The sequence below is a fragment of the Aythya fuligula genome, chromosome 21 (assembly GCF_009819795.1).
Source record: "Aythya fuligula isolate bAytFul2 chromosome 21, bAytFul2.pri, whole genome shotgun sequence".
NCBI classification, from domain to species: Eukaryota; Metazoa; Chordata; class Aves; order Anseriformes; family Anatidae; genus Aythya; species Aythya fuligula.
In genome coordinates, this window is record NC_045579.1 from 3,018,953 (window position 1) to 3,040,595 (window position 21,643).

At 41.6% G+C, this 21,643-nt stretch overlaps 2 protein-coding genes across 2 annotated transcripts; both read right to left on the reverse strand.

Annotated features, from left to right (window-relative positions):
* Positions 1–1,648: 1,648 nt before the first annotated feature.
* On the reverse strand, positions 1,649–8,192 carry MIIP (migration and invasion inhibitory protein). Its single transcript, XM_032201708.1, is given in 11 exon segments — positions 1,649–1,817; positions 1,819–1,910; positions 2,172–2,279; positions 3,138–3,234; positions 3,586–3,715; positions 4,179–4,243; positions 4,448–4,559; positions 5,029–5,131; positions 5,362–5,832; positions 6,373–6,560; positions 8,148–8,192. Coding segments are annotated over 10 exon segments (1,398 nt in total). The 5' UTR covers positions 6,544–6,560; positions 8,148–8,192; the 3' UTR covers positions 1,649–1,768.
* Positions 8,193–8,807: 615 nt separating this feature from the next.
* Positions 8,808–21,566, reverse strand: MFN2 (mitofusin 2). Its single transcript, XM_032201333.1, has 19 exons — positions 21,518–21,566; positions 21,218–21,365; positions 20,770–20,948; positions 19,928–20,063; positions 19,412–19,574; positions 18,742–18,866; positions 18,334–18,442; positions 18,133–18,240; positions 17,634–17,787; positions 17,327–17,394; positions 17,067–17,188; positions 16,611–16,737; positions 15,845–15,949; positions 15,142–15,244; positions 14,354–14,574; positions 14,041–14,190; positions 13,152–13,348; positions 12,632–12,766; positions 8,808–11,798 (listed from the first exon to the last, which is right to left on the reverse strand). Exons 3-19 carry the CDS (start codon positions 20,942–20,944, stop codon positions 11,729–11,731), a joined length of 2,268 nt encoding a protein of 755 aa, XP_032057224.1. The 5' UTR covers positions 20,945–20,948; positions 21,218–21,365; positions 21,518–21,566; the 3' UTR covers positions 8,808–11,728.
* Between the last annotated feature and the right edge of the window lie 77 nt (positions 21,567–21,643).

The window sequence follows — 21,643 nt, forward strand, 5'->3', positions numbered from 1 at the left end:
ATATCATGTTGATCTGCAGATCTGCAAAGGTCTCCCCCCATCCCGTATCTTACATTCCTGCTTTCCCAATCCAGCCCCCATCTCCACACTGCCAGTATTTCACAACCTCTGCATCCTACCACCCTTCCTACCACTCTGGCTTCCTACCATATATTCCCATAGTCTCGGCTCTGCTTAGCCTTCTCTCCAGAAATCCCTGGCCTCTCAACCTCCCATTTTCCTAACCCCAAACCCCAGCATCCCAAGCACACTACTCCCACCCTCTGCTCTCCTGCTGAAGTGCAGATTCCAGCACTGATTTCATCACAGTTCAGGCTACTGCAGAGTCCATGATCGAAGTAGAGAAGCTGCTTTAACACTGAATGAAATAAATACAAATTTTCAGCCTGCAGATAGATGTACTCCTTTACAACCACCCTCAGGTGCCATCTCAGCCACCTTCCTTCATGAAAGGGTATAGTATCTTGGAATGCAGGACAAAGCCACTGGATGAAACCTTCTTACTACACTATAATTCATTAATGTATTCACACCCAAACTACTCATAGCACATTTCCATTTTATTTTAAAATTAATACTTTTTAAAAACTAAAAGAATGTGACCAATTCTATTTGTTTTGCCCTACACATACAACCCAAAGCTAAACTGATCAGTCACACTGTTCACGTTCCATTCCAACAGTCTCACATTGTTTTCATAAACTTGCAAAATTCCTTCCTTGCTTAAAAAAGTCTAATCACACATTTAATTTATAAATAAAGTATTGAACGTATAAGTAAATAACACTGAATAGCAAGAAGCCAAAAACATCACTGGTGTAAACCCAAGAACTTCTGTCATGTTAGCTCCCAGAAATAAATTTAAACCAAGGCTTCTGAATGCAATTACTAGTAAAGTTTTCACAGTAACTCACATAATTCTTAAGGCAGGAATTTCTGTTTCAGGCTTATTGAAGACAAAATAAGACACCCATCTAATCATTTTTAGATAAGGAAAGTCAGATCATTTTGTGAAGTTCAAACAAATCATACCACGTCATACACTTTGTTTTGGTATAGTTTTTAAAACTCCACAAAGTTTTTTGGCTGATCTCCAAAAAACTTGCAAAAACAGAGGTAAGCAGAATTTGCAAACATCTTAAGGCATCTTCTGGCTTTCTGAGTAATAAAATCTTTTATTTTCGTGTCATTTTTCAGGTATATTTCACTGATGTGATACACCCTCCTACAGCTATAGAGATTGAACTGAAAATTGACTGGATTTTTTTATTTTAACTAAATTGTTGAGTAACTCAAGTCTAAGGCACTAGGAAATTGTGTGCCATGTTTCAAGTGTTTGGAAATAAACATATTTGTATGCATCCCACTGAACCAGGCCATTCATAGACTAATTCCTTGCATTCAAAGCTAAACTTACATTTCTGGTTTACTTAATCGAGGTGGCAGGTGAACTCTATACATATCTGTTGCTATTGCTCTCCTAGTTTTCCTGTTCTCAGCTCTCTATGCAGCCCCAGGGAGGAAAGCTCACACATCTGCTTAGAAGTAGCTGCAAAATTCACAAAAAGAAAAGTGAAAAGACATATATGAGGGTTTGTACATTGAGATATGTGTATTGGATGCTCACAGAGACACGGGACTATGAAAATTAGAAAAAAAAAATCTCTCGCTCAAGATTTATTTTTAACCAAATTAAGTTGTCCACTCCCCACCTCCACCTCTTCCCCAAGGCAAACAAGTCAGTGGTTCACAGTTGAGGTAGTTGTATTTAAATTTGGAGCCACTCTGTAGTGTCCAGATTTGTTTTGCTCCCTCTGCTGAGAAGCCTTGCTAAATCTGAAGAGTGTTGAACGGGTCAGGTTTAGAAGCTGGTCAGTTCTGGTTCCTCCTGACACTCTGGACACCAAGTTCTGGAATCCAAATGAAGACGTCATTAATCAAAGAATGCCAGTGTGTTCCCATTTTGCTGAAGACCGGGGAGCAGAAGAGGTTTCTGCCTATGTGCTGCTGTTACTCAGTTCCGTTTTCTTTTTTGTTTTTCTTTTTTTTCTTCCAGACATTTTCTTTTGCTCAGCCGTCAATGATTATCATACTCCTGAGAGAGATGGAACTGCAGTCACCACCTGTATGATTCACAATGTCTCCATGGAGTGTTTAAAAGCTATTCTTACCACACGGGGATGGTGAGAAGACTTCTCTTCCAGTGAAGCTCGCAGATCCAAATTGCTGAGCATGGAGTTACTGGAAGGGATGATGTTTTCCCAGCCAACCAGGCAATGCTGTGAGAAGAGAGAGGAATGTTATATGGCAGTACTTTTTAGATAAATACTCCACAGGGAGGCACTGGCAAGCTAATTAATTAATTTTTGAAGAGTTTTGTATCACTAAAGAAAGAGAAGAAATACCTTCTACGCAAAACTGCATAGTTATCCCCTCTTCCATCTTCCGCTGGCTAAATTATTTCTAAACCGATCTCCTGCTTTGTGAACTCAAACACCTGACCTCTCTGAACTTGTCTCAACTGACTCATCCAGTGCCTCAAACCTCAAGCTAGGCTTTTTCCTACTTCTTATCTGTAGCTCTGCAGGGCAGTGCTGGGTCTGATAAGTAACACTGCCTGCAGCATTATTTAGTGGCTGGTATACAGGACCAACTCTGCAAAAACAGTTTTAGATCCAACCTTGCCACTATCGGTTATTCCTGAGCTCTACACCATGTGGATACTTCACATAAGCTTGTCTTTTTGACTCTTTAATGCCTTTTAACAGAGATGGGTGCTCTGAGGTATGGTTCTTCTAGTTGAAAGGTCGATACCTGAAATTGAGCAGCTGAATTATGTCCCAGCAGTATACAGCTTTACATGGCACTTTCTTTTCCTCAGCATAAAGCATTCACAGTTGTACCAGTTACATGAAGGTATGAACTCAGGAGCATGGGCAAATGGCTTTTCTTGGTACGTCAGCAACCCAGATCAGAACTTTACTCACCACCACACACAGTCCAGTGACCATTCAATTCAGAAATTTTAGTACAAACTATGAGAGGGAGGAGAGAGTCCTTAATTCTTTCCTTCTTGTATCGCAACAATGCTCAACCTGGGCTGTGCAATCAGTACCAGAAAGATGACAGTGACTTACCGAGGGTAATGCTAGACTGTCTGCTGGTTCAAAGCTTTTCCTGCGATGAGCTTTGTGTTTGTAGGCAGGCAGAAGAGTAGACCTGGGAATTCTGACCCTGCAACCACATACACAAAGTAATTGCCTACACCTTCCACAAGGCAGAGGAAATCTGCATGCTTTCTCCACTCAAAATCCAAAGTTAATCAAAAGAAGAATAAAGGCAAGCAGTTTTGGATTCAGGCATTTCTCACCAGCTTCATAAACATGCATTTCTCACCAGCTTCACAACTATTTCTGCTTGTGGAAAAGACTTGTAGGGAGTTTTTAAGCAAGAGATTTCTCTGCCTCGAGAACAGCATCCTTCTGTGGAGCTATTTTGATGCTCTTTTCTCCCTCACATGATCAGCTTTTTCTTCCCATTGTCTCCTTGAGTCCTGCACGTTACAAAAAAATGATGTTCATCTACCTGACATAGGCTGGCTCTTCCAGTGTCTCTGGGGGCTGGTGGGCACGTGGCATCTTACACACGGGACAGGCAGATTCTGAATCCACAGGGACAGTGAAGAGGCGCTGGTTTAATCGATAACAGTAAACACCTGCCACACAGAATAATGAAACCATCATAGCATTTCTAGTTTGTCAGAAGGTTCCTCAACACTTACAATATAAAGCGGTGTTTTACCGCAGTGCTACACGTGCATGCTATAGAAACAGAGCTGCTTTTCCTAAAATACCATTTACATTTCCTGTCCCCCAAATAAGTTCCTAAAAAGCAAAACCAAAACTCAACCCCCTCAAACAAAAAATAGAACTGGAGTCAATTACAATAAACCCTGACAAAGTAAGATGACACTGATTGAGAGAGGATGCTTAGAAGTCTCTTCAGAGGAGGAAGTCAAGTCTGGATTAGAAATTACAGGGAAAAACAACACATTTTTCCTTGTCTCACATGATGTGGGGCTTACTCAGAGTAACAGGTAAAGAATGCTTAGTTGTTTGTTCAAAGAAATTGGATTAGGAAGAAACCTGATCTTACACTTATGAGAAATCTGATCTTACACTTATGGGAACTGGTTATCAAATCTTGTTCTTGTTCAGGAATTATGTAATCCAGAGCCTTGGGCCTAAAGAAACACACAAACACATCAGTTAGTGACAGGGGTGTAGGCCCTCTGAACAGCCCCCATCCTTTCCAAGCATACATTCATGACTGGGAGTTAGAGGCCTGCAGAGCCACCCTTACAACTTCCCACTGCAGTTAGACCATACTTCTCATTACTCTGAGGGGATTCATAGCTGCTTTAGCCCTTCCCCTTGTACCCACTTACTCCAGGGGCTGCTCATGGATACATGCTTCTTTGTTGGCCTGTCGGAACTCATGCAGCTCAGCAAAATATTGATCGGATTTTTCTGCTACTGAAGAGTCTGTATCTAGGAGCCCTGAGAATGTGAAGGAAAGAAAAAAGTTCGAGGCTTTACTGATTTTGAGAAAGCACCAAAGCAAGCATTGAGCAAAATGATCAAGTCAGCCAAAGGTCTGGAGCATGGAAGTGGATAATGAGAAGAGCACCCCGTCATGTCACGTCAGACATTTCTGGTGTGATTTGGGTTCCTTGTTACGTTCACTCATTTTGGTTACTTGCTGTCTCCTCTGACCCCACTGAGCTTTGTCATTTGCTGCCTGGATTCTCGTACCATTGCCACTTCACCATTCTAGGGAAGCAGATATCACGTCTGTCACAGTGCAGCAACAGCTACTGACCAAACCACAGCTCCTCTGCTGAGACTGGCTCCATGGGCTTTATGTCTGTAGCTATGTCACACCAAAACTTAAAGGAAGGATAACCTGCGTTTTAACTCTTGATATTACACATCATGCCAAGTGCTTTGCTTCAGGTTTAAGATTCACCTGCAATCCAGTCATAGCCCAGGAATGGACGCACAGACCAGCTACTCACAGGCAGGGCATATTCTTCAGGCTCAGACTGAAAAGTCACATGAGCAGCTTCCTTCTGGGAAGAAAAACAATTCGTAAAGACCTCTTACACATCTAGCAGGACATTCAAAGGCACAGCTTGGTAGATAACTGGGAGGTATTTACATGGGACAACTGTGGTTTAGTTTACAGCTAGATCTATAGCTCTACTAGTAATCTGCTCAGAGTAAGCAGTATTCTCCCGACCCTTCCCCACATCCTTCTACTGATTTATGAAAAGGAGCAAGTATTGGTTTCACCATTTACCTTCCACTCTTTGGACTGAGATGTCAGCAGGATTGATTTAGGGGTTATGGGCCCCTTGCTGGTCTCTTCACTTTGTTTTTTGTTCAGTGGTAGGTCCAAGTGAGCCTTCAGTTGTTTTTTCTCATTGAGACCATGTGGAAGAGCGGACTGGTTTTTGTTCTCTCCATGTCCCAGAAGCGAAGTTTCATTCTCTGCACTTTCTTGATCATGGCCATACCTATCCACTCTGCAGGTTTCTCTACCACATGCAGTAATTGTGGACACAGGCATAACATTCTTCTCTTTATCAGGAAAGCTGGAATCCAAACTTCCTAATTCCTGCACCTTCATTTGTTGCTGCACTGCTCTGTCATTGCTGCTGCATTTGAGTGAAGAACAGAGGGCTGCTCTGGCTGCATAAGCTCTGGGTTCCGCAGACACCAACATTGCAGGATCATGTTGAGTAGACACAGCACCAACTTGATTTTCCTTCTGTATGAACATCACATGGCATCAGATTACAAACACTTTTTTTATGAGCACAGTGTACTCAACAAGAAAAATCAGCTTCTCAATCCAGCCTGTTCATCCCTTTAAATACCCAAGGGAAAAAACATAAAGTCTTAATATCATTCATGAGACATCTATCAAGTGTTTGAAGAAGAAAATAAAAGGATTGTTTACAGCTGGCTTACAGCTAAATGCAGCTTCTTCCCAAGCTGAGAAGCTACTAAACTTTCAGGCTTTATGCTTAGAAGAAACTAAAGGATTATGTCTCATGATAATCCTTCCTATCTTACATTAAGAAACCTACATTTATTAGGTGGCAGCTGATCTTTGAAGACTGCAACGAGAACATATTTGAGAGCACAGGATAAACAAAACCCAGAAGTCTAGCTACTTTTCCAACGAGCTCTATATTCCATGTTCTACCAGCTGTTCCATGTTCACACTGCTCTATAAGCAGAGCTACTGCCTACCAAACAAGGCCCATTTGCTTCCCAGCACTTTTAGCACAGACCCAGCACATACTCCTCTCTTGGGCAAGGGGACAGATCCTTCTGTAGTTGCTACATTATGAAGAGATGCTGGAATAAATGGCTTGCTGGGAAGATGTTTTCTCATCTCTTCCTGCTTCATTCTTAGCTTTTGTAGAAGGTCTTTGTTGGCCTGACGCAGCCTACTCAGGTGCTCTAACTCCATCCTATGGATGTGTTTTCCTGTAAAGCCAGAGAAGAGTGAACCACATGAATGGAAGCATTAAGCAAAGAACCAGGTACAGGAAAAAAAAAAATCAACAGGTAATTGTGCTTTCAGAAGACTTTTCATAAAAATCCCTTACAGGTGTTGGAATACTAGGAGTTTGCTCCTGAGAAATCAGCCAATGTTCAAAGATAAGTCTCAAAACTCTTTACGCTAGGAACAAGCATCACTGCATACCTCTCCAACCCTTGCGTGTAATGTCAAGTGTTTTCTACCCAGAAACCAGTAGCTGACTGAATAGAGGCAGGAAATTCTTACGGGGGAAACAGTAAACATGAAAAAGTCACTTCAAAAAGCCAAATAAGAGATATCTGATTCAGAGGCGGATATTTAGGACAACCATATATAAATCTCCTTTCATCATCTTCTTAAGCATCAAAATTCATATGAATGTGCAGTTAGTATCAATCACAACAACTTCACCATATGAATAGCAAATATGAATTTATTTACTACAGCCAAAAGAAATATTAAATCAAGTGTTTTCCACACTCCTCAGGCAGGAAGACTTCAAAAGGCTCAGTGATGACACAGTACTGGGGCTCTTACAATTCCAGTCCCACACACTAATCACTAAGGGTTATTGCCCTTTTATTGGAAGAGGCGTAAAAAAATGACTTTAAAACAAAACAAATAGAACTTATTTTGGTTGTTCCGTCATGCTGTTCAAGATGTTTACAATGTCATAAAGTCCTCTAAATTTGCAGAAAGTCTCTTACTAAAAAAATAAAAGAGACAGGGTCTTTGTCTAACATAATCAATTATGTTCTAAATTAGAACCACGTGTCTCTCTATGACCTTCTCTACGACCAAAGGATCCCTAAGTCTTCTAAAAGCTTGTCTGATTTGTTTTTGCATCTGCTTCCTTAGCAACTGAGCATAAGGAATCAAAAGCATCTACCATACAACAGTGCTGGGAGGAGCAACGAGCAGTGCTACCAACCAAACCCACCCACAACACAACTCTAAGTTACAAGAAAGGTGCACAACTGGACATAAAATAGAAATATCAGTCTCGAGGCACTGAATTTATTTGAGAGCATTTAAACAGAACAGTTCTCACAGCACTGACAGGGCAAAGCTAATGGCACCCTCTCACCATTGCTCACCAGAAATCGAATACTCAGAAATTAACATTAGTCAAGGGACTTTCTGGGAGGGTTTTACCAGATGAGATCCACTCTTAGCATAATCGACAAGAAGCTCTCGTTCGCTTTTTATGCTCTACCCCGAGGGCTCGAGCTTATGAAATTGCCTGAGCGAGATTCCTTTGCGAAAGGGAGCTCAGTTTGTCTAGGTAAAACACCAACAGATCCCTCGGGAACTAAGTAGCCGCATCTTGGAGACGTCCAACACCTCTGCAGAGCTTCCCAGGCCAGCTCCGGAGCAGGCTCGGCTCTCCCAGACCCACCGGGAGCGACAGAGGCAGCCCCGGGCGTTACAAACTCCCCTCCCGCCTCCCAGAGTCGAGGCGGGCACCGAAGCAGGGCCGGTCACTTCTCCCTGCTCCCCCCCCACAACCAGCTCCGCGTTTCGGGGCCCACCTGTGCCGCCTCTCGGGGGCGATCCCGCGGCCGGGGGATCCCCGGGCCCGGCTCCAGCCGCCGCCGGGCTTCCCCCGGGCAGCCCTGGCCCGGCCGTTCCCGCAGCCCCGCGGCCGCCACACGGGGCCGGGCCCAGCGCCTCAGCTCCCGGCATGCGCGGGGAGCTCGGCCCCGCCCCGGCCCCGGAGAGGGCCCTGAGGGCGCTCCCTGCGCACGGGGAGGCAGCCCCAGCCCTGCTCCTCTCGGATTCACGGCTCGGTGCCTGGGCAGCCCAACTCTTCCACGTCCCAGGGAAGATAGGAGGCAAAGCCTAGCGCTGGAAGCGGCTTTTTCAGTCTTAGCACAACCTAGCAGCTGAGAGTACTCACTCAGCACCGCCCTTTCACTCTATTCATGCAGTAGTTGCTGGCCACTACATCCTACGATATTCTCAGGAACTTAAGATTCAGTTTTGACATTTTTATATAACTTAGGGATCTCACAAGCTTTCTGTCAGCTCTTTCAGTACCATCCCTCTCAACTTCTCACAGTATGAATGCAAATAAAAGGCCGCTATCGAACACACAATTTACTACAACACAGTAGCACATCATCATCAGAACGTATCATACTTACACTTGAAGACTTTGTATCAAGTTATGCAGAACACAGCAGAAGAAATATTTTTCCAATTCATTTTTTATTTTGGTTTCCATTGCTTACAGCATTGATACAGGAATAATTCATGCAAATTTATCACCTTAAATACAGCAAAGAGAAAACTCACTGGTAAGAGTATTTTCCAAGAGCTCCATCAACATAACACAATCAGAAGATAAGTAGCAGCAATAAGATAAAGTGCATTTAGCTGACGTTCTTTAATAAGAGCTTGGGGGAAGAGTGCTTTTGGAATTACCTCTTCTAAAAATTAGTTTATCATTCCTTACGACAAGCAGAAGATAATCTCCTTGCTAATAGTGTTCTTTCATCCACCAACCTGAATTAAAGAAGTACAGCTGCATTTTGTTTAAGAGGAAACTAACTCATACGTCTTTCTGTTAAAAGTTTGATTCTTGATCATTCAGCTTCTAGTGTCAAGGGTTATGCACATACTTAAAAAATACTTCCCTCCCCTGTTAGCAGTTTTGCTTCTTAAAAAATTCAAGTGGTTCTTTCCCCGTTCTATAGGTTAGGTTTCACCCCTGCAGTGAGAATGCCTACATCACCAAAATCCGAACAGTGTCAGAAACACACTCATGGGCAGGACACCAGATTCTAAGAACCCATCAATCTCTTTCCGTTTACAAATCTGACCCTGGCTTTGAAGATCAGATCACTTATCAGATTTCCTCTAAAGGCCTGCTGTAGAGATAGTAGCAGCACATCTTCAAAGGCAAGATCAGCACTTCAGGTAGTCTAGAGCTGCTGAGTAGTTCTACCCTCTACCTCAAATTGACAATTTCCTGTTGTATCAGAGATCTGCTTAATGTTTTAACTCAAAAGCACGGTACATTGCCTATTAGAAATGCATATATAATAGCTTGGGAGACTAAAGATCTGAATTTATTCACCTAATACCTACAGCAGAATAACAGTGGATGATTCCACTTACTCTGGCATACATCACCTCAAGCCTAGAGAACACATTTCCAATGGCTAGGACTCAAATTTCTCTTCCCCATTCTCAGTTCTGATATTTGTGTACTGGCAGCTGCCCGAGGAAACTGAACAAGGCCAATAAGGAGCCCTCTGATGAAAACAGCTTTTCAGTTTGGGTTGCATTCAAAGCTGTCCCCAGGAAGTGAAAGGTTTGTTTGCCGTCTGCACTCCAGGGAACTAAGCAGAGTCTCACTGCCAGCTCCTACATAACCAAGATACTTCAAGTCTTACTGCTAATCTTTAAACAGCCTGAAGTACTTACTGACACTCTGCTATTTTTTCTCCCTCTAGTATCAGGCAGCTTCTTCTCTGGACCTTCACACGAAGTGGTGAACTTGTCACAGGCACATACATTCACACCTGAGCACAAATGAGAAGTCCTAAGGCTAGCTGATACCATTTTCAATTGAATAGTCTTACTTTCAATACAGCAATGACAACAAAAAACACTTTAATAGTTCTGAATTGAGCTGTGACCTGCTCACAGATAATTCATATTCTCTAATGTTTGATACTGAACGGATTTTGGTTGACCCTAACCTCAGAATTAATTACAGGATCTGATTCTGGATTCCTGAGGGACATTTTGTGGGGAATATACAGGTCATACCCAATACATGGTAAAATACAGATCCACCAAGTGGAGAAGAAGCTTTGCAACATAGGAGCCTGATCCTGGTACTAGTGAAATCAGTGGGAATGTCTCCTCTACCAATTTCAACACAAAGAGAATCACGTCCTTATAATTCTCAAATTTTATACTCAAAATTAATTTGCTTCAGGGCAGAACTCAATAATCAATTTGATCTGTTTGCAAATAAAAAATGTCTTAAAAAACTTAACCCATTCTTACCCTGGCATTAAATAGGAAGGACAGGTCTCCCACCTTCAGACTTTTAACAGAAGAGAAACAACGAATCATATTACTGCAAGGACTGTAACATCATATGGGAACTCTACATGAAGTATAATCTCTTACAGCTTGTAATCCCCATGCTGCCCTCATGGCCAAATAATGGTAATGGAATTCCAAAGGCCTGCTTCCAGAAACACAGCTGTGCAATGCCAAAAAACCCCCACATTCATCAACTTATTTCATAAAGCAGTTATTTACATTCTGTAAAGTGGCTCATTTTTTCATTCCTAATTTTCTTCCTCAACAAAATGCCAAATTATCAACACTAACTCCTTCCCAGGAGCTAGCTATGATGTTGCAAACTATTTACCTATGATGTGAAATGGGTCAGACTGCATTATTAAATAGCTTTGAAGAGGAAGAAAGTAACTCCAAAGACAATAAACGTACCAAAACAAAATCTTGGTCAGTCTTGCTCTGGAAGAGAACTAGGTTTTGTTCACAGGTTTAAACATGCTGACAGCAATAAACCTTTCTATGAAGAGAAACAGTGCAGCGGTTCTTTGCCATGTTCTACAATAACGGAAGGTTTACCTAGGAGATAGGCTTCCAGGGGCTATAAAAGTATTGTGAAATTGCTATTACTTGTGTGCATGAGATCACTGTTTAGAAAAACAGCTGCTTGTCACATACATAAACTTGGGGCTTTGAAGTCAAAAGCTCTTAGTGTAATAAAACGAATGACTCCATAAAGAATAACATTTAACCTGATAAACATTTGTTTTTAAACTTGACTGTTACTGTACCTCATTTTGATTTTAGCAGCCCCCTGTAAATGTATGAAGCACACATTGCTTCTGAAGTAGCCTGGTCTCCCAAGCAGGAAAAGGGAGTTATAAACAGCTAGTGTTTAGAGGTGGGACACAAAACAAGGATGCAGAATCCTACTGTTCACACAGCAACTGGAAACATAGCGACAGACTTCTGCTCACTCCCTTTAGGGATTCCATCACCCACCACGTTCTCTGCAGTAACTGAAAGAGCACTGAAGGGAAGAAATGGTGTTGTTTTTCCTCTTCTTCCCACACTATCTGCTTTGCTGCAAGTACTGATGTGTGAACATGTTAAGTTCACTGTCAAGCCAACCCGCTTTATTCCTGTGAAGACAAAAAATCTCTATTAGGCAAGTAAAGTTCTTCTCAAGCCAATCTGAAAGAAGCATGACTAAGATTAGTCAACAGCAAGGGGTGGAGAGGAGTGCCAAGGAGGTCCATTCCAAAATGCTACTAGCATTGCTCATCTCTTTCAGGTCAGGAACGCTAGCCAGCTAATAATCCCCAGTTTTGAGGTTCATAGTGATATCTTGGCCACAACTTCAAATTGATCTTAATATTTGTGTAGGTATGGTATGGTTGAAAAATTCTTCCAAACAGCTTTTGAAGGGTGAAGTCAAACGTCAGACTCAATTGTGTACAATGGTGAGGGAGAGACTTTACATGATTTTCATAACCTGAAGAGTTTGTAGAAGTAGAGGGCTGTATGGTCTGGTTAACAGAAAGGAATTTTAATTCCATACAAACCAGACGAAAGAAGGAGAAGGTGCTTTTGAGATAAAAGATTTAAATGACTGTTGACAGTACCTGAGCTTAGCATCTTTCCTTCTTCTATCAGGCAAAACAAAAAGCACTGCTCACCAATACCTCAAGAATATCCTCTCTCACCGAAGAATCTAAGTGACTTTCTATTTAGAGGCTGCAGAATATTGTTTTGATATCTCTGCCAGACATTTTAATATATTGTAGCAATTTTTTTAAATATAATACTAAAAGGGAACAACTTGTTATGGAAAGATGTTGATGTCTGCACATCAAAACCTATGACAGAAGAAGAACTACGCTCAGAGACACGTCCTAATCTGAACATCATGGGACAATCACGGGAAAATCAGCTGTATGCAGATGTCTGTATACATGTAATAAGAATATCTCACCTGAGCAGTTTTGCTTTGCTCTGCAGTGAATCCAGAACTTCAATTTTTTTATTCAGAGCAGAAATTTCCTGCTCAAGATTCTCCCGTGTGACATCCACTTGCTGACATAAATGAGCAAATGTTCCAGCAAGCTCTCTGTGAAACAGAAATAGTTGGACAGTGAAAAGTAAGATCAAGCACTGAATTTAAGGAATAAGCCCCTCTGATGGACAGTAATGACACTGACTCAGATGAAAACATCTTTCCGCTTTTGCACAAGAATACATTAGTCAGAGCCCTAACGTTTGAGAGACTGAAGTACATTAAGACTAAAGGTTAATATAGCACCCACATAATACATCAGGTTATTCAAAAAAAAACCACACCCCATAATGTTCTTTTAGAACATATCATACGTTTTTAGATTGAGTTCAATATGCAGACTTATCTTACTTTCAGAAGGAATATAATCCTACAAAAGCAAACAAACAAACCAACAAAAATGCAACAGAATTTAGTTAGGTGAATATAGGGAACTCACTGTTGGACTTGGTGGCTGCAGTTAGAACCTGTATAGCTGACAATGAGCTGCAATTTCTCTCCAGCATACTCCACAAACTGCCGTTTGAAAGCTCTCTCCTTTGCTTTTGTAGTCCAGGTGAGACGCTCATATACATAAAGAAGCCCATAAAGGCCAAAAGAGAGAGCAATCAGTCTCCAACCCACAGCCTTCCAGACCTAAAACAAGCACAGGGAAAAGCAAGTAACACAATCATTATCTAGGAATGGTGCTGCCTCCTAACAATGGTGCACAGAATACTGCACTTGTATTTTAGGCACATGAAAATAAGCCAGAAATCTCCAGAGACAACCCTGACTCGCAAGTAGTTTCATTGGTCAGATAGCTTACTACTGATTTCCTATCTACAACGTAAGAATACCAATGGGTTAACTTTTCCAGGACATTTAAATTGCAATTACACATGCAAATGATCTTTGCCTATTTCACAGATCCTTGTTTCTGAAGAAAAAGACATTTTTAGGAAACCATTTTCCCTTTGAGGAATTGTTCATCCCTAGACACTCTGGATTCAAAACATTCTCCCTCCCCCTCAACTTTAACCCCTGTTCCCATTCCTCTGTCAATGGGAAAAATACTAATTCTTCCTTTATTCTCACAGGAATATCAAAGATTATTTAATTTTTATAATTTTTAATTTTTTATAACATACTTGGAAAGCTTTTTATCTTCACAACTATGACTCCCAACAGAACTAATATGCAAAAAAGCTCAATATTTGCACTCAAATGGAAGATAAAGTATTTCATTATCTGTGAACTGGGAATATCTACAAGACTCAGTAGTGCAACTACTTTTCAAGTCAGTGCCAAGGTTATTTATATAAACGCTTCTCAGACTGTCAACCCACCACTCCACCAACCACGATGATCCCCATGGAAGTTCGGGAAGTTAACGAGGCCAGTCCAGTGACCATTGACACCATGAGCTCTTCCTGGGTCATAGAACCCTGAGGCAAAGGAGGCAGGCTAGGATTTGCTGGTGTCAAAGGGCGCTGAACCTAATTTGAAAAGCAAGGACAAAAACAAAATTAAAAAATAAAAGCAAAGTACAGGAAAAAAAGAATGCAAGACACTGCCCTTCCCACTAGAAAGGCAGCAACAACCAACCACTGGAGTTAGGAATATCACAACTACCTCTGATCACCCAGCAAGGTATCTCACCTGGTCATTATAGCCCATCAAGGCCCGACGACCATTCTTTGGTCCCAAAAATCTGTTCACCAGCATCGTCCACCCAAGAGAGAAATGGAATTCTATGTCTTCTTGGAAGTCAGCACAAAGTTTATCACAGTTCAGATCGTAGCTGAGCGTGAAGCACTGTCGAGGAATTAACATGTCTATCTGGCCTCGCAAAGACACTGGGAGAAGGGGTTTTAAGCCATCTGCAAGAACAGAATATAAACACATACAATAAATGGGTGATTGAGTTCACAGTAATTAAAAGGACTTGCATTCCATAATCAGAGCGCTTACTGGTTATTCAATCCTCTGCAGTTATTTTTGTTAGTATTTAAATTTCCGGAAGCCAAGCGCCTTGCAAAGCAAGAGCCACATCACAAAATATCATTCAATTCTTAGTTCTTTAGATCAACTCGGAAGTCCTTCCATGGATGCTTACAAATCCTTACAAGTAACTGCAGTTTACACTTTAGCAATAGCTTGGAAAACAGAATCTGAAGGCCAGTTCCTAAAGTGTTGCTCTCTCAGTCACAATGGATTAAGGTGATTGCTTTAGTAATTAATATAGTCACTGAACAAGTTCAGGCACACTGTGGGAAAAGCAGGAATACCTAGTCCTCTAAATATAACTGTTACTAATCACGTTGGAAACTAAGACAATGCTGCTGCACATCAGCCATCAGAGTAAAAAGAAAACCCGAACATCTACCTAATTATTGTGTATTACAGTAAAAGAAAAAAGAAAGGGAAACATTTCCTGCAGAACTGACCTATCATTTCTTGCTGCATTGTCTGCAGAGAAGCTGTGATTGCATTGGAGCAACGATCTGACATGTTACGGCCCAGACCTTCCTCAATGTGTTTATGTAGCTCCTGACAAACAAAAAAGGGTTACAAAAGTTATTGAGATTAAATAAACATAGGTAAGATGCAAGTTAGAGGCGCTAGAGCTTACCAGTTAAAAAAAAAACACAAAACAAAACAAAACTCAACAAAACTCCCAAAAGAGGAGCATGCATTCTGTCTGCCCAGTCTTCTAGCATCAGGGTTTTTTTTCCCCTCTTTCTTTAGTGAAGGAGAAAAAAAACAAACCATGAAAGCTCACATACTCTGCAGGCTAGGAAAGGTTTGATGTATACAATGCAATACATCATACATGTATTCACTTATCACTTAAGTTAGCTTAAAAAACAAACAACAACAACAAAAAACAACAACAACAACAAAAAACAGAAAAACACCAAAAGATTTCCTTCTTTAAACTTAAAAAAACAGAAAACTGTCCAAGTGCAGAAGAAATGCGAACAAATGACATTTTACAATATGAAAAGCTCAGTTCTTCTCAGTTGGAAGAATGTTAAACATTTCAAAGAGCTGACCTAAGTACTGACTCAGAGCCTGATGAGTAAAAAAAAAAAAAAAAAAAAAAAAAGGCCTGCTTCTTAAAGGTTGCTTAAGCCAACCACCACTTACGTTCTTGTAAACTTTCAGAACTACTTGAGATGGATGGAAATCTGCTTGGTATTCATCTACCAACACGGAAAGCCGTCTGATTTCTTCTGCCATTGCATTTGATACCTGCAGAAACAGCCATATGGGATGTTGTGCCCCAAAGAGAGTCTGAAAACCACCGCTGAATCACACATTTCCAAAAAAGCACTCTTGAACACTAGACACTATGATTTTGCAGCACCACATTGCCATTGTTTGCCAACTGCAATACCAATGACTAGCAAAGAAGATGGTGTAGAATATGCTTTGTGTAACAATTCAGAAAAAAAAGTCAAAATATGATGTGTGAAAAATGAATAGGCTTTTTCTATATATTCATAATTGAGCTAAAATGGTGTGTTATTATTGACAGCAAGAAAATTGACCTTGTTATTCAAGACTGAAATAAAGAAACTTGTCTGGAACGTTTTATCATTTTAGAAAGCATTCAATGCCAAAATGTAGTAGCAATAATTCAAACATTAATCTCACTGTTTGTTTAAAGCATCTTATGAGTCTCTCTGAAAGTTGTCCCCACGTATTATACTTTTCCTTTTATTATCTCTAGGAAAAAAAAGCAAAACAATAAACAAAAAAAATCCCCTTCTTCTGAAAGTATTCTCTCTCTTCCCATCTGTAACTCTCACTTCCATATTATTTCAAACCTTTGTCAGCACTGAGCGTATCTACAACCATGCTGGTGGCTGGTTCAGACCATCTTTTCTCTTCAGCAGTCACTCATCCTTACCTGCCTCTCCACTTCTTCTGTGATCTGTTTTATTTTCCGCTTGTAGTCTTGAGTAAGGAGCTCCAGCTGTTTGTCAATAAAACCTAAACGTTCCTGTCGCTCCTCTCGCATTTCCAGACAGTAAACTCTGATGGCAAGAAGGACACATCAAAAAGCCAGGTAAGTGCATTTCTTATCTGTAGATACCTTTCGAATTCCAGAGACAAAAGACATTCTCCTGCCCAAGAACAAAGTATGCCAGTATCTATAACATATTAGACACACATGGCATACAGGCCAAAAAGGATTTTCCTCTCTCCATACTTTCACAATTCACTAGAAGCAAGACTACTAGTTCACATCCTTCCTGCTCCCAAATCCTCTGTATCCCACTTTGTATTTTAAATGCTCACGTTCCCTTAAATCTCTCCCAGAACACAAGCTTCAGTCATGTATTAAGCATCAGCATCTCCTCACCGCTGTTCCTGGGCAGCGATATGCACAGAATCCATGATGAGACGAACATCTTCGGCAATCTGCTTTGCTCTCACTGTATGCTGCTCAAATTTTGTCTTTACTGCTGACTGGGAGATACATTCCTGTACGTAAGAAGTAGCCGAGATTAGCAGCAAGCAGAAAAAGACTAACACCATTTCTCCTTCTCATGTTTATAACCTCTAGTCCCCAGCCTTTCAGAAAAAAAGCCTAAACAGAAAGTTAGCACATGTAACACTAACCTCAAATCTTCTCTCAAAGTTCTGAAACTCAAACATTCTCACTTGAAACCCATCTGCCAGTGCTCCACCTGAGAGAAGAAAAGTACAAAACAACCACTTACATTTTGAGAAAGCAGTAAGATGTTTGACATCAGTAAATATTCCAGCCTAACCTTGGAGCCAACGCAAAAGAGTTGCTAAGTCATCTCTTTGGTTTTGGCTGCTCTTTTAATAATTTGACCCACCCCCGTTTTGTCTCGTTTTGGGACAAGGAATTCTACATTTCTTCCCTATAAGAAAACTGAAAGTCTCTGTTAGCTATTTTTACCTCCTTCCGGCATCCCTTGAGCCTTTTGAATCCTGGCATTCAGCACTTCTTTTGCAGACACAAAGAAAATTCGATCCCCTGCCTGTGCTCGATCCACCACACCCAGCTCATCTACCAGGAAACTGGTACACCGCTCCATGTGTTGTCGACGTACCTGAGGGATAAACAGGAAAAACTCTACATGCAGTTAAACCCACTCTATACTGCTTCTCCAAAGTTAGATCAGGTACACAGATGCCCTCTGCTGGTCTAAGCTACCAATGTAAAACAGTAATAATAATAACCCTTGCTGTTTATAAAATCCTCCAGAAGTTATCCAGGTCATCTAACATCAAAACGCCCCAGTGAAAGTTCTTTATTTCCTTCTTACAAATCTCAGGAGTCTTGTTCAGACTGCTGTGCTATACTCCCTCTAGTCTGCAAGCTATGGTAGTAAAAACCCAAACTGCAGACCCTATAATGTCCATGCAGCTAGGAGGAATTTAAATACACCACAAACCTCTTCCATGTATTCTGGTTCAGAGGCAGATGCATCCCAGCGGTTATTTAAAATAAATATATTGGGTCGAGACAGACGTTCGTTCACCTTGTGAAAGAATTGTTTCTCCTATGCAAAAAGGAACAAAAACACTTTAATATGTCTAAGCTTTTAAACTTTTAGACAAATTCACTTAAAACTAGCAAGTGGATTTGAACATACAGTTTGCATCAACGTTGATTCTGAATTTGCCACCAGGACAAACACATCAGCATCTAGACAGAACTTGTCAATCCAGCTGTCCAGCTCTGTGGTTACATCAATGCCAGGGCTAGCAGTAAAAAGAGAAGAGATGTTACTATGCTGTAGAAACACTAAACATATAATTTAAAAAGTTCATAAGAAATGTGCTCCAGCTATTCAGGGCATTCATTTCCCATGTCTGAGCTACAGTGTCCAGAGGTGATGCAGACTAATCAAGAGAAATTGTGGCTGTTAATTACAGGAAAGGACTTTGGTCACTGTCACAGAGAACAGGGTCACTTCCATTGATGTTTGCTAAATTTATATTTGAATACATCTATGTAATAAATCTATGATAAAGAGGAAAGGAAAGAAAGACATTCTCACCTGTCCATGAGCACCAGGTCATCCTTTAAGAGAGGGCATTTGGAATTGGGCCACATTACGCTGACTAGACTGCCAGCATTCAGAAGCTCGTCTTGATGAAGGGCGTGAGCCAGCTGATTCACTGTCTACTCGAAACAGGGAAAAAAAAAACGGATGCTAAAACTTTTTAACACAATTATCTTCCTTCAGGGTTGTTCACAATTCAAGATAAAACAATAAAACCCAACTTTGTATCTTTTTTCTCCCTGGGATTTTTTCCACATACAACTTGTTTGAGTCTCCCCAGTCAAAAAACAGCCATCTAATAAGAGTTTATGAGAAAGTTTCCTGTTAAGAAGGGCTGAGGAACTATCAGGAAGGCTGTAACCCTGGTCAGTTATACTGAGCTCAGAAGAATTTCCTGAATCATTTCAGCTCCCTGTTATCACTCACAATTACAGCACGTCATCTATCACATAAAATGTACAAGCCCTGTCTTATAGCTTCCTTCATTCCTCCCTTCCTACATCAAAAATCCTGCTCCTAATCTCTGCTACTTCAATAATTAAAATCCTTAACTGTGAAAAATGTATTCAGTGTGATTTAATTTTCTTGTTCTTTCCATTTTCTGGCACCTCTTAAAATAAGGACAGCGCTCTTCTCCTTTATTTTATGCTTAAGGGAAGTGTACCTTAACATTCTTCTTTTCCTCTGAGCCTTCAGTAAGCAGGAAAGCCTCATGTCCATCTGTCCCTTCTACACGCAGGAAACAATTAGTGGTGTGTCCAATTCCTGAAGGAAGGACTTTGTCCCACAGCATAGCATTTATCACCGTGCTTTTTCCATTGCTTGTCCTGGAGAGAGATCACAGGATGGTGTAGCTGGGCTTCTAAGATTCAGGTATACTCATTTTGATGTAACAAAAACCAATCTTTCTAAACCAAAGCAGTTCCAGAAATAACAATTTAGGTACCATAGGCAACTTACAGAAAAACTTTTCTATTTTTTATTTTAAAAATTCTTCCTAATAGATTACGTTCCACAATATTGGTGTCCAATTCACAAAGTACTAGCACCAGGGACATCTGCTACACGTTGCATGCAGAAGCGCTAGTGCTTCTATAAATATTTTTTACTGGCTTCGATCCCAAAAATGCAAATTGCATTACCAAGTAGGGAGCGTAGGCAACGTAAGCACGTGACTCACCTTCCAAAAAAAGCCACTTTCATGTGTCTCCTTGCCAGCACTTCACTAATGCCACTGACTTTTGACAGATAGCCTTTGACTTCCAGTACCTGCTCTTCTGTGGTGACAGGATCAAGCTCAACATTCTTGTGCGTTTCTAAAATCAAAATATATCATGCCTCTGAATTCCAGAAGTCATCTAAGTACAGGATGAAACATCTCCTCATAATGTAACACACACAACCAAATATTAATGTGTCCCACAGACCACATGGGTAATCTTAAACCATACAATTACACCCTGAGGCAATTTTGCATCAGCTGGTCTCTTTTACGTATCTAATAACCATTCTTATCCTTAGGACTGCCTTGAACAGAACACATCCAACACTTCAAACACCCCAGCACTCTTAAAAAATCTTCTGCATGTGAAGCTGGTAGAGCCAACTACTGGCATAAGTTCCACATGACTAGCAATGACATGTCCAGGCTAGAACACTGTAAAGATTATAGGCACAAAACCAAACAAGCCTTGCAAAGTTCATTAAAACAAACAAAAAAAACAACCCTGCCAAACAACAACAAAAAAGCAGCTTGCTATCTAGCTCAGTTTCATAACAGGTATGAACTACTTATGTCAGGTTTAAAATACGAACCCTGAACACTTCATCCACAGTCAGTAAGTTTTTTTTTTTGTCCTTCATATGAATATTGACATATAAAGAGATAGGCCTTTATAAATAAGAACAAAATCAGGTCTAGCAGAGCCATTTAACCAAATACGGGTTTTTTGGTGAGTGCTTGGGGGAATTATGTGTGGGCAAAAGACCATTACAGACTCGTGGTGGAAGGGTTCAGCTTACCTTCCAGGAACGAGGAGCTCTCATTGATGTATGCAGCCAACTGTTCAAAAATACCATTGATTTTCTTCTTTGCAGTGACAAAATGTTTAAGCGGAGAAGCATTTACCTCAGCCATGTGTCTTTTATCCTTCTTCACTGCAACTATTGACTTGGAACGACTAAACAATAGTGACATTGCGCTATAGGGAAAAAAAATGCAAAAAATAAAAGTAACTCACCCACAACTGACAGCTATGCAAGTGTCCAACATTCATGGAGTAGACACCTGACAAGAACTTGACAGCTAAACGTTTTTAGGACTAAATCTTCTTTTAAAGAAGGATTTTTTCAATTTTCCACAATTATAAATTATTCAAATATCGGGAACAAAAGGAGTCACCTTTCCTCCCTTCCAGCAGAGAGGCCCCAGCCCCCCCTGCAGAGCACCGCTCCTCCTGGCCCCGCTTACTTTCCGGATGAGGGTCCCGCCTCACACGCCAGGCATGGTCAGCTCCAGCCCTCCTGGAACACGAACGAGCGCAGCTCTCCCGCCTTCCCCTCGCCCTGGCCGGCCTCGATCCCGCAGCTCCTCCGGCGACGCGGAGCCCAGCCCGTCCCTGCGGCAGCGGACGAGGAGTTCAGCCCTGAGCAGCCGGGCTCCGCTCCCTGAGGCGACCGCCACCGGCCTCCCCTCAGCGCTGCCGCGGCAGCGGGCGGGAAGCGGCCCCTGACAGGAGGCGCCCCCCCGCAGCCCCGCCCCGCCTCTCACCTTCACCGCCGCTCGGCCGGTGCCGCCATCTTGCCCGCGCAGCCTCAGCCGCCGGGCGCGCCCCGCGCGTCATGGCCGCGACGGGCGGGCCCTGGCCCGGGTCGTGACGGGAGGTGTAGGCTGGAG

Bases quoted from the DNA above. Each gene is read 5' to 3' on its own strand.
- MFN2 (XM_032201333.1), bottom strand. From the start codon at position 20,944: ATGTCACTATTGTTTAGTCGTTCCAAGTCAATAGTTGCAGTGAAGAAG. The intron at 20,064-20,769 runs GTAAGCTGAACC...TTTTGATTTTAG, and splicing joins GAGCTCCTCGTTCCTGGAAG to AAACGCACAAGAATGTTGAG. The intron at 17,189-17,326 runs GTTAGTGTTACA...TCTTACGTACAG, and splicing joins ACTTTGAGAGAAGATTTGAG to GAATGTATCTCCCAGTCAGC.